Source organism: Borostomias antarcticus, assembly GCF_949987555.1.
Source record: "Borostomias antarcticus genome assembly, chromosome: 10".
Taxonomy (NCBI): Eukaryota; Metazoa; Chordata; class Actinopteri; order Stomiiformes; family Stomiidae; genus Borostomias; species Borostomias antarcticus.
In genome coordinates this window covers 19,294,101-19,306,874 of record NC_140243.1, presented here as the reverse complement: position 1 = coordinate 19,306,874, position 12,774 = coordinate 19,294,101, and the positions used below count along the sequence as shown (strand labels likewise).

General features: G+C 47.1%; 1 protein-coding gene across 1 annotated transcript in view; it reads right to left on the bottom strand.

Annotated features, from left to right (window-relative positions):
• Window positions 1-4,097: 4,097 nt before the first annotated feature.
• agmo (alkylglycerol monooxygenase) overlaps window positions 4,098-12,774 on the bottom strand; it is a 31,402-nt gene continuing 22,725 nt past the window's right edge. Inside the window, exons 12-13 of the mRNA XM_084444874.1 lie at window positions 12,666-12,771; window positions 4,098-4,671 (exon numbers count right to left, since the gene is read on the bottom strand). Of these exons, the coding sequence (XP_084301000.1) occupies window positions 4,591-4,671; window positions 12,666-12,771 (187 nt within the window). The 3' untranslated portion in view covers window positions 4,098-4,590. The remainder of the gene's footprint in view (window positions 4,672-12,665; window positions 12,772-12,774) is intronic.

Sequence of the window (12,774 nt, the reverse complement as noted above, 5' to 3'; positions counted from 1 at the left end):
CTAGCCAAAACTAGTCTACTCAAATGTATCCAATATTATACAAAAATACTTAAACTAGACCCACCTAATCTATTCTGTGCAGTAATACAGTACAAGGACTTTAAACAGTAAGTGTACCCACACTAACCTAACCTCTACACTAACCAATGAGAATCCTTTTTTTTTTTAAGTAGCCTACCTATTATACCCATTTCAATAGCCCCCGCCCCCCGCCCCGATTATACCGGGTGGGGGACAATAATAGGAGAACGCTGTGAAAAGAGGTTCCATAATAGAACCCTACCCTTTTCAGGTCTGTAAGGTGTTAACGGAGAACGTAGGTGAAGGATATGGTTCTCTATGGAGCCAAATTGGCTTGAAAGACTGGGCCTGTAACAGTCTATACAGCACCTAGAGTGTACTGCAGTGTTGGATTGTGGGTAGCATAACAGGACTATTATGTAAGGCCCATTCATAGGACCTCACAGCGTGTCCCTGCTGGCGGGGGATGTAAGTGGGCGGTGGTGCCTCACGGTGTCGACGTCTCCGGAGTCGACCACCACAGACAGTCTCTCCTCTCCTCTCCTCCTCTGTGTTCTCTTGTCGTCCCTCCCTTCTTAGCGACCCTGCTGCTGGTTTTTACAGTATTCTGTCTGTCCGTTTGCCTGTCCATCCATCTGGCCAGCTGTCCATCTGTGACGTGGGACAAGGCCACTCGGGGACATGGAGATTTTTTCATCCAGCGAATTTCTTGGAAGCATCATGGTTTCATTTTTTGGCTTACTGGAATTCAGCACACTGTGAAGAATACATTCTGTCTTAGTTTGTGTGTGTGTGTGTGTGTGTGTGTGTGTGTGTGTGTGTGTGTGTGTGTGTGTGTGCCCGCGTGTGTTGCGCATGCACGTGTGCAGATTTGTGTGTGTGTGTGTGTATGTGTGTGTGTGTGTGCGTGCCTGCGTGTGTGAGTGAGTATGTGTGTGACAGAGGGACTACCCCCTCCATCTACATGTTAGCAGTTGGTAGAGAGCACAAGGCCATTACCATAACATGAGCCACAGGAACATTCTGTGGCAGAAAAAGAAACATCATAATTTGTCGCTCTGCCCATCTGCCAGCTTGTGAAGGAAAGCCCTCGGAAAAATGAGGCATCAACTATACGATGCAAGAAACAGTGCTGTATACAGAGGCTTAGTACATTAGAGGAGAGGCATTGTGGGTAAGGATTTCATTCCAGGTACCTACTGTACAGTGTGACAGATATGTCAGGGGTTGGTAGTGAAATGCATTTCACAGAGGATTACAACAGAGTGTTTCAGCTGACTGCTAATGTGACTTAGCCTGAGGCCAGTGAACAACAGGCTCACACTCACACAAGTGCTTTGATGATATTAAACTGGCATAACATTATCGCCATACAGAGTCAGACATGGGGGGAGAGACAGAGTGAGTGAGGAGAGAGAGAGAGAGGGGGGGGGGGAGAGGGAAGGAGGCAGAGAGAGAGAGACAGGGAGGGAGAGAGTGTGGGCGAGAAGAGAGAGCAGTGTTGTAACTCATCCTGATATGCAAGGCTTATTCTCTCATGTATAATAATAATTCTGTCTGCCAGTGACAAACATGAAGATGCTTCATTTCTGGGACGGGAGCATTGAGCTCTCCAGATCTGCTCTGGCTGAAATAGTTTGTCATACTTTTGAGGTGCTGTTTTGCTAGAACACATTTCAGGTTTTAAAGGAAGGATTTAAAGGAAAGTATGCCTGTCATCGCTCACTCTAGTCGTAGATTCAGATCGATAAACGGTTAACAGTAGGCTATGTTTCCTTTGTTTACAAGGGTGTCTCATTTATACTGAAGTAGAAGAAGTAGACAAAACATTTGATAGAGAGAGAGGCAGATACTGTAGAGAAAGAGAGAGGGGATGGAGAATGTCATTACTCTATGTGTCGCAGGAAAAATGATTGTTCCTAATGGTCTGTGGGTGCTCCCAACTACACAAGGGAGTACCTTGTGAGAGCTAATTCCTATTGAATGAGACAGAACGATCGGTTGGCTTCCCAGAGTGACATTTTCTCTCGCCCGTTTATTTCTCCAGAGGAGTGGACATATTAGACATCAGTTCTAACGGTGGAGGCCCTGTAGGCTCAAAGGGGATCAGACTATTCAATATCTCAAGGACTCCAGTAAACAGCTTCAGTGTGAGAGCTGTAAGAACACTGAAAATGTTCTGAACACGGAGGGACAGTTAATGCTCAAACCATCTGTGTTTTAGATGGTTTAGGTCCACTTCTGTTTGTAGTGTATACAATGTGGGTAGTTTACACACCGTTAGCACTGAATAGTGTGGTAATATTTCTTTGATCAATGCTCTGCTTCATCATTTATCTTAATCATGTAGCTAACGTCCTCTGTCAATGTGGTATGTCCTAAACCGACCCATGGATTCTGGAGCAGGCTATGATGATGAACGCTTTTATCCAAAGTGCTTTACAAAGGTCTCTCATTCACCCAGTCAATTTGGGGTTCAGTGTCTCGCCCAAGGACACTTCGACATGTGGATAGGAGGAGCCGGGATTCGAACCGCCGACCCTGCGGTCATTGGATGATCCCCTCTACCTCCTGAGGCACAGCCGCCCCCAAATCTACCACCGCTCTCTTCTGGAAGGCTCCGGATAGGAGATGACCATGTCAGGCCACAATTGTCTCTGTTTAGAGTGTGAGGGCGATGTCCAGAATCTTCTCTTCTTTTGTTATCAGGGTTAGAGTGTGTTTGAATGTATTTATTATTTATGAATTGAAGAATACCCTCTATTCAAACTGAACGGTCTCTGTGATGTGTCAGTCTGCATGATTGACTGAAGATAGTAAAGTGGGTGTATTTTGAGTTGTGTGTTTGTTTGGTCTCAGAGGTGAGACCTCACTTTTTGTCAGGAAAAGGTTTTCATGAACAACATTCTGTTCTGCTTCTGCTTGTAAAACTGTTTTCCCCTTTGCAAGGATTTGAATGAATACTAAGTTGATGTTTTAATTGAGAATGTCTCTGTTTCTGTATAGTTCAATTTATTAGAAGGCTTGGGTCAGTAAGACCGAAAATCCAATTAATAAAGCATTCATACGACTGTCACTCTACCCAGAATCCCATGCAGCAGGTTGAGCTCAGTTCTTCTAGATGGAAGAAAACACTTCTTGTCTTTGAAATCGAGAGTTTAACATGTTTTTGAAAGATTTTTCAAGGTGCACACCCACATCCATTGTATGACCAAAACGGTGGTAGAGCAATTATCAGACTTTCTCAAAAGTGCTAGTAACGTTTTGATCTGAACCATTGTATATGTATAAGTAACCTTAAAACAGGGCTAAACATGCATTTTCCCTTTACTACTCCTTTAATAATTCACAGTGTTTCCACTCAAAACCTGCTGAACCCTCAAGATGGACCCTCAGAGGACCAGGGGTAGCGGGTGACATGAGGACATGCTCTCAGATACCTGCTCAGCCAACAGGATTATGTTGTCTAGGTGCTTTCTATAAATGACTCAACACTGGTGAGGACTGAGTGTTGAGGATGTGGGCATGTATGTATATTTGAGTATTAGTATACATATCTATACAGACTATGTATGTATGTATGTATGTATGTATGCATGCATGTACATCCTATATTTATGCATACTGTATGTATATGTCAATATCAATCAATCAATCAACCAATCAACCAATCAATCAATCAATCAATCAATCAATCAATCAATCAATCAATCAATCAATCAATTAATCTATCTATCTATCTAAATGTGTCCATCAGTTTCCCTAACTAATCAAGCTAGTTTTACCCTTTGAACAAGACACACACCGTGTTTGAGACACATATTTTTAGCTCACAGCTCACAGTGGTTAAATTATTAAAGCTGTTTTCTGTTGGTGAGAAAATTAATGTGACAGTAGTTTCTGAGGTGTGGATTGTGAACGGCTCCAAACTGAAGGGCAACAATAGCGCCACCTGGTGGGGATTTTTGAGGCTGTGTGAGAGAATTTAGAATAGGCATAGTTACACATATCCAGTATTCAATTTAATACAAAGGATTGTTCAGTATTCATTTGTTTATTTTTTATGTAGCCATTCAATATAATGGTGTTTGACAATGACATCTGTTAAACTGGAGAAAATCGTTTATTTAAAAAATACTATTGTGTATTACATTTTATGAAAATAACATGCAAAATATGACCATATTCATCTGTCTCAGAGGTCTTGCAATGGTAAAGACAAAGCAGCAATGTAGTATGAGAGAGCATTAGTCTGAATCTGAATGTAACTATGCATTGTCACATTGTATATAATACAAAAATCATGATGCCATCAAAAGCATTGTAGAAGTGTCTCTAATACAAAGGATATTTGGCAGGGACATAAACACAGATAAACAAAATGTTACAAGGCAAGATATAAACGTCAGTTAATCCATATCATCGAATCAGTTGGTTAATACTTGCTAATGACAAAATATGTTATAAATGCATTTAAACTAGTTAAGCATAGTCACCTAATGTTATGGGGAAAAAATCCCTCATGTGGTTGAGCCAGGCAGACTCTCTAAGACCCGGTCACCTCTCGACTCATTGGGACTTCTTCTTGACGGCCACCAGCTGGTTGAAGGTCTGCAGTCCCCAGTACAGAAGAGAGAGGGAGACAAAGGCCTGTACAACACACAGAGACAGCCCATGAGAACAGGCACCTCACCAGACTACTATATTGTTAGCGTTGCTATTTTCTGAAGTCTGGTTGTGTTGTGTTGATCTATAAAGATCCAGGTGTAAACTCCAGTCTACATGTATAAAGTACTGTTCACTCAAAGAATGGTGCTATTGTGCTACATAGAAACAATAATTGTGACAAAAGGACCATCTGAGGTTCTAGAACCCTCTTTCCTAAAGAAAGAGGGTAGCACCCTATTTTAAGAGTGTACAGCAAAAGTGATTGGCCAGCCATTTTCTGCCCTACAGAAGAAAGGAATATTGCCATTCACAGTGTGTATTTCGCCATTCAAAGTGAATAGCCGGCCGGAGTCGTAAGAGAACAGAGCGGCGGCGACCCACCGCGGAGGCAGGCCTGTGACGAGGACACTGCAAGCCTGCGGGACCAGCAGAGGTTAAGGACAAAGGTTAGGGGCAAATCATCTCCCATGATGCTCTCGCCTCGAGGTCAAGAGGTCAGCACCGTAGGGGGAACACACTGAGGGGGGGGGGGGGGGGGTTCAGACGAAAACGCCAACACACACACCACACTACCCCACTGTGTTCTGGGCCACAAACTGTATCCTATCTCCCGGACCGAGCCAAAACCAGGCCACTGACTGTCACAGGCACAAGGCCTGATGGGAAAAAAAGCAGCGTTTCCTCCTGGACACTGCAGCTGTGTTCCTCAGAGAGAGAGAGAGAGAGAGAGAGAGAGAGTGAGAGAGAGAGAGAGAGAGAGAAAGCAAGGGAGCGGAGGAGAGAGAGGGAGGGAAACAGACACTGAAATCTTCGTCTTTTCTTCCTGTCCCTACCTGTCCTGGCAAACGGGGCTCCCCACAGAGAGGCGGAGGGAGGGAGGGAGGGAGGGAGAGAGGGGAGGGAGGGAGAGAGGGAGGGGAGGGAGGGAGAGAGGGGAGGGAGGGAGGGAGAGAGGGGAGGGGAGGGAGGGAGAGAGGGGAGGGAGGGAGGCTTCCAAGGAGGAAAAAGAGATAACCCGGGCCAAGCTTCCCAAAGTCTGGGATGGATATTTTATACGCTGTAGCCATTTACACAGACCGTGAAGTTGCAGCGTTAGTGCCCATCGAGGAGATGGATGGGGTTCGAGGAGGAGAGGCGGAGCCCCCGGGAGAACCTCACAAATCACATCACACAGACGGCCGGACCCAGAGCCGACTGACGGTTCAATCAAAGCAGCATGTTTAGGAAGGCCCTGCGTACGTCCGCACCGGGCCGGGCTCCCATCCCTCCAGCCCCACTGTGCTACATTTTAATGGACTAGGGTGGAAATGCATGTGGGACAGATTACATGTGTGCTGTGGGGTTTTGGTCGTCTGCAAATAAGCACTACAAGCAGAGAACACTGGTTTCCAAAGTCGGAATCTCAACAAATCAGCTCACACACACTTTGTTTGGATTTGAGAGTGGGTACAGTACTTTGTTAAAGGACCAGTAGAAGAGAAGGAGTCATTTGTGCAGCGCAGGAAAGATCAAATGTATGCAGCTGATCTATGTTTCCTGCGGTTTCACATGCTTCATCCAGTTTGAAAAAGATGGAGCAGGAAAATGTTTTCCTACATAGGTAAGGAAGTCTATACTACTTGAGCTAGAATATATTTTGAGTGTGGTTCACAGAATGGCTATCAAAACAAGTAATATATATATATATATATATAAAAGCGGGGTCCAACATTCGGTTCACCCTCCAATACTGTACACTGACAACAGTACAGTTTCTAACACAGGACTAAGACTACACAGAATATGTTGTGTGGGGTTCTACGGTTGAGCCCACCTCCACTCAAGAGGGCGCTTGTGTTGGCGCTCAGGGCAGTACGGGGTTAACTCTCCAGAGCAGCTGCATTCGTGATTGAAACCCAAACAAGGCAGAATGGTTCCTGTCAGGGTGGTGATGTATGGGTTGTAATGGGATGTTTCCCGAGCCGCGCGTCCATATGGCTGCCTACTACGGTACACGTTAGGTAATCCACGCTGTCTAGAGGCGGAGAAGCAACACTCACACATCTGCATCCCAGGACTTACACACACACACACACCAATTAGACGTGACAGACATGAATACATGAATACATATAATGTACATGCTTGAACACGCATGCAAACACACACTCTCTCCCTCTTACACATACGCACAGACACACAGACACACACACACACACACACACACACATCCGCCTGGCTGGTTTTAGCCCATGTATCTTCACTATAGGCGGACATTGCTCTGCGCTCAGAGGAAGGATATGTGGAACAGGTCATGTCTCACCAGAGAGGCTGGTCTGAACTACAACCAGCCATGAGAAATATACCCAGCACACCCCCACAAAGGCACACACACATACATACACACACACACACACACACACACAAACTCCCACATACACACCCACACACACCCACATACACACTCACACACACATATGCACGTGTACAGGTGCATACACACGCACATAGTATACACACACACACACACACACACACACCCACATACACACTCACACACTCGTATGCACGTGTACAGGTGCATACACACGCACATAGTATGGACACACACACACACACACAGTACACTGCCAGTACAGGAAACATATATGAAATCATTGTGTAGTAATCCTTCACCAGCTTCTGCCTCTACTCTTTCAGCCTCTGTCAGGTGGCTCGCTGCGACTGTTGACGTTTCAGAGGTCAGGTCCCATTTCAGGTCAGCCCAAACCAACCCTGACCATTGCGGTTTTCCCTTCCTCCTTTGTGGAGGTCCGTTTACACGAGCGATAAATCACTATTACACGCGTAACTCCTCCCCCCCGGAGTCCTACTGTCTCTTCTCCAGGGGTCATCACGTTGGCACCTCACCTCGCCAGGGGGCCTCTACACAACACCTCACTGGTGCCCACAATGTCCAGGGTGATTTAGGTGGGGGCCAGCGGAGGGAGGAAGAGGGAGGGGGGGGGGGGGTGGTGGGGGGCGCTGGTGGAAAGTTGGCAGCCATGAAGGTGACGGAATAAAAAAAGAGGGGAAGATTGGAGGAGGAGAGGAGGAGGAGGAGAGGAGAAGTAAGGAGGAGGGGAGGAGAGGAGAGGAGGAGTAGAGGAAAGGAGGAGGGCAGAGCAGAGGGGGAGGAGGAGAGGAGGATGAGGGGGGGCTCAGCCTTGCAGGATCCTATCCTGTGCTCTTTGATGGTGCAGTCAGGAGAAGCCGGGGCTGTAGGGGCCTGAGTCTCGGTGGATGCTCGGTAAATCACTTCAATGGGATTCCACAGAGAAGGGATGAGGATGGATGAGTCCCCGGGGGCTTGTAAGAGAGATATCCTCTCCCCTCTGGCCTCCCTCGCTCCACCTCTACCTCTGCCTCTTACTCAAGGCCCCGCAACCTGGAAGAGCTGGTCCAGAGTCAGCTCCAGGGACAGTCCGGTGGATACGGTCTGGTCTACAGAGAGGGTAGAACTGATCCAGAGTCAGCTCCATGGACGGTCCAGTGGATACAGGCTGGTCTACAGAAAGGGTAGAGCTGATCCTGGATCTGTATAGAGGTGTCTGATGGATCAGTATTGTATTAATGCTGCTCTAGCACTCAGCCATGTTCTCTAGCACTCATCCGCCACTTAGCCCTCATCCTCTGTCTCCTCATGAGAACTCTAAAGGAACCATAACCATATCATCATGTTAGGTAATCGGGACTAGAGCAAGACTGGCTGGTGTGTGTGTGTGTGTGTGTGTGTGTGTGTGTGTGTGTGTGCGTGTGCTCGTGCGCATAGGCTATGTGCATTTATTTCTTGCTAAATCTTTAGTGAGTGTTATACTGGCACAGGAAATGCTTTATGTTGGTGACTTTAAAAAAATGTAGCTAAAGATTAGGCTACATGTTATTTTGTAATGCAACATGTTTGTGAACACAGAAATGCTCAAAGCATTATTGTCACTGCATGAAATAGGATTAGGCCTACTGTAGCCTATTGCATTTGGAAAGTAACACATAGAAGTTCATACAGTAGGCCTCTCAAAGTGTTTCTCTAGAGCTCCTAAGAAAAATCTAAATTTAATAAACCGCTCAAAAATCCAGCCAAACACTAGAATGACACTGTCCAACATCTACAGTAGATTTCCGCGGCTTTAGGCCTACCTGGCGTGTGTCTGGACAACGTAAACCAAGCGGCTACGCTTGAGCGACACGATCCCCAGCACAGACTTATAGGATTTCACACCGCCGGCACTGTTTACTCGGATCGTTACGGAGGAGAACTCTCCTCCCTGTCAGATCCGTCCGCTTTAAACCCGGAGAGCTTTCCTCTCCTCTCCTTTCCTTTCCATCTCTGGGAGATTTCAGATGATGTCATTTTCCCAGAGTTTCCATAGCCCCGAATGATCTCGTAACCTCAGCGCCGCTGCCGCTGCCACGCCATATTCCCCTCGGAAAAGCGCGCTAACCTCTCGCACCTGAGAGCCAGCTAGTAAAAACAACAGTCGCAGATAACGTCTCTCTCTCTCTCTCTCTCTCTCTCTCTCTCTCTCTCTCTCTCTCTCTCTCTCTCTCTCTCTCTCTCTCTTTCTCTATTTCTTTCTTTCTCTCTCTCTCTCTCTCTCTCCCTCTCTCTCTCTCTCTGGCTGATACTTGTCTCTTTTTATCTCCTGTTTTAGGGTCAGGGCTTTGACAGTCGGGTGGGGCTGTGGGATCGTGGGATACGTAGTTCTTTGTAGGAGTGTCAGGTGTCGAGGCAGATAAGGTCGCTAGGTGAGCTTTTGTGTTCACGTGAACTTGATAATATTTTTCTGACCTCTTAGACTGCATGTGAAATATTTTCCTTTGCCTCAAACACGGAAAAGTAGGTGTTGAGACTGACAAAAACAGAAGTAGAGCGGTGAAGAGAAATATTATTTGAAAAAAGGAGTGAATGTTGGATATGCTCTCAACCATGGTAGGGCCTACTGCACTTACAGTAATAGACATTTCTGTATCATTGGTACCAAAGAGACTGAAGTCAGTCGTACTGTAGGCTACTTGCGTCTCGTTCCCTCAGTCAGCAGAGAGGAAACCTTTAGAGACAGGTTTTTATGAGATCTCCTCCTAAATTACAATGACATCACTGGTAGTCAGGGGGTAGCCTGTTCACTGAGGAGACTCCATTACTGAGCTGAGCCAAGGCCGGGGTCTACGGCACGGCCCTTCATGCCTGCAGGCACAACCCTGGCTCCGCTCGAAACAACCATGCGTTACATCATGACGGGCCGGTCCAAATGTCCTGCCCCCAACTTCACCACACACATGCATCCACACTCTCTCTCTCACACACACACACACACACACACACACACACACACACACACACACGCACACACACACACGCCTGCCCCCAACCTTGCCATCAACACTCGCACACAAGCACACGCACGCCCGCACACACACGCACACACACACCTTCAGTCCATATAAAACCGCATGGGCTCCATGTGTGCCACACAGACGTTGGGTGTGGGTTGTGTGTGTGTGTGTGTGAGTGTGGAGGGTAGGTAGTTGGGTGTGTGTGTGTGTGTGTGTGTGTGGAGGGTCGGTACCACAGTCCTGCTTTACAGGTCAAGCCTGCAGCTTTACAAGGGAAATCTCCAGAACCACTATAAAGACCACAGAGAGCTTTAAGGATGCCGTATATCACACCACTGGGCTTTAAGTGCTACAGCCCGACCTACTTTTGTAGTTTTTGTAGTTTTTTTTCCCCATGTAGAGTGAGCCTTTGAATGAGCCTGAATACAATTAAATGTGAATCCCCCCCCCCTCCCCCTCCCTCTTTTGAGTCACTGTTAATTGATTGGTCGACATCAAAACACGTCTCTCCCTGGCTGTTCACCCCGAGAATCAGACCCCTACATCATTACTGTACCTCAACTCTCTTTTTCTTCTCCTCGTGCCATATTAATGGGCAGCAAAGCCCAAAGTCAGGAACCGTTTCATGAAAACCGTTATGGTTTTCAATGAGCACCACCTGCGCAAGTGATATTCATTCAACTCACACTCGAACACTGGGACTGGGAAAAGGGCTTCATTCATTCATTCAAGGCAGCCAGTCTATAAAACATAAGATGACATCAATATAACACCGACATGTAGCATGTCCTACTGTACATACTGTATATCGCAGCTTCGTACGGAGATGTCGATGAGGAATAGAATCGGATCCGAAATCAATGAATGCCGTTCAGAAAATCAGGACTCGTTTTATCATGAGAGGGGAAAGCTGTGAAGAACCGTCCCGCGGTCCTTTGAACACCTGAGGGAGCAGATGTGGAGCGACGCCATAAAAGGGTGATTCAGCGCTCACATGCAAATCTCATCAGCAAGGCATAGTTAGTGGCAGACCAGACTAATCGCTTCCAGAAGTGTTGCTTTCTCTCAAACTGGCTGGGATGGCAGGTATGAAGGCAGGGAGAGAGGGAGGGAGAGAGGGAGGGAGAGAGAGAGGGAGAGAGGGTGAAGGGGGAGGGAAGGAAGGAAAGAATGAGGGAAAGAGAGAGAGAAAGGGAGGGAGATAGGGAAGGAGAGAGGGAGAGAGTAGTGAGGGAAGGAGAGAGAGAGAGTAGGAGGGAGAGAGGGAGAGAGAGAGAAAGAGGGAAGGAGAGAGAGAAAGGGAAGGAGAGAGGGAAGGCGTGGGATGGAGAGAGAGAGAGAGAGAGAGAGAGAGAGAGAGGGCACATAATGAGAGGTCAGCCATGGATCTACAGCTTGGCTGCTAGTGCCAGAAACGCACACCAATTTTATGGTCAATTGGGCCATGCATCTGGAGTCATACATCACATGGCTGTGGGGCTGGAGCTAGCGCCAGCTAGTATACTGTACACACACACACACACACATACACACAAACACTCTCTTACACACACACACACACACACACACACACACACACACAAACACTCTCTTACGCACACACATACACACACACACACTCACACACACATGCACACACACACACACACACTCACACACACACACACACACACACAAACACTCTCTTACACACACTCTCTTACACACACACACATACACACACAGAGACTCACACACACATGTACACACACACACACACACACACACACAAAGGAACATAAATATACCTCGCTAAAGTGAAGTCACGACTACACATAATACACACAAAGGAACATGAAGTCACGACTACACATAACACGTCTATAGTACATTCATGCATGCAGGCCGCTTTACACCTGAACACAAAGCAGCTTCATCCACACGAGCTCGTCTGGCTACAAGCTGCCCAGGGCTCTAACTAGGCCTAATGGCCCCTTAAGACTGGCTGTCAACTCTACTCAGCGTCACACACACACACACACACACACACACACACACACCCGCACGCACAACACACGCTCACTCACTTACTCACTCACTCACTCACTCACTCACTCACTCACTCACTCACACACACACACACACACACACACACACACACACACACACACACACACACACACACACACACACACACACACACACACACACACACTCCGTCTCCACTCCCAGGCCACACCCACAGCAGCAGGACCAGAGGGCACCCTGCTAAGTGCACTATTTCAGGAAACATTTTGTTTGTTAAGTGGACTGTCACTGTCGTTGTCAGGCAGTGTCCTTACTGATCACTGGTGGTGTCCAATCACACCATGCTGCGATACCCTGGATTATGTGAGCTAATACGATGTGTGAACACTGAGAAAAGATACATGAATCTGAGATTGTCTTCAATTGTATTCTCCACTAAATACCATTTATCACTGAGCGTTCTCATTACAGTCAAATTACCATGTGAATTCCATCCAGTTCATCTGAGTCAAATGAAAATACGCTGTGTTCTGCTATAGTGCATTTTATGGGTTTTACTAGATGACTGTAAAGTGTGTGTTGTGCGTGTGTGTGTGGTCGGGGGTCGGGGCGCCTACCTCCATGGGCACGGCCAGCGAGGGCAGGGGTGACGCCAATGCGCCATATCTCAGCATCACCGCCATGACAGCACAGCGCAGGGTCTCCAACATGGCCGCCGTGGGCCTG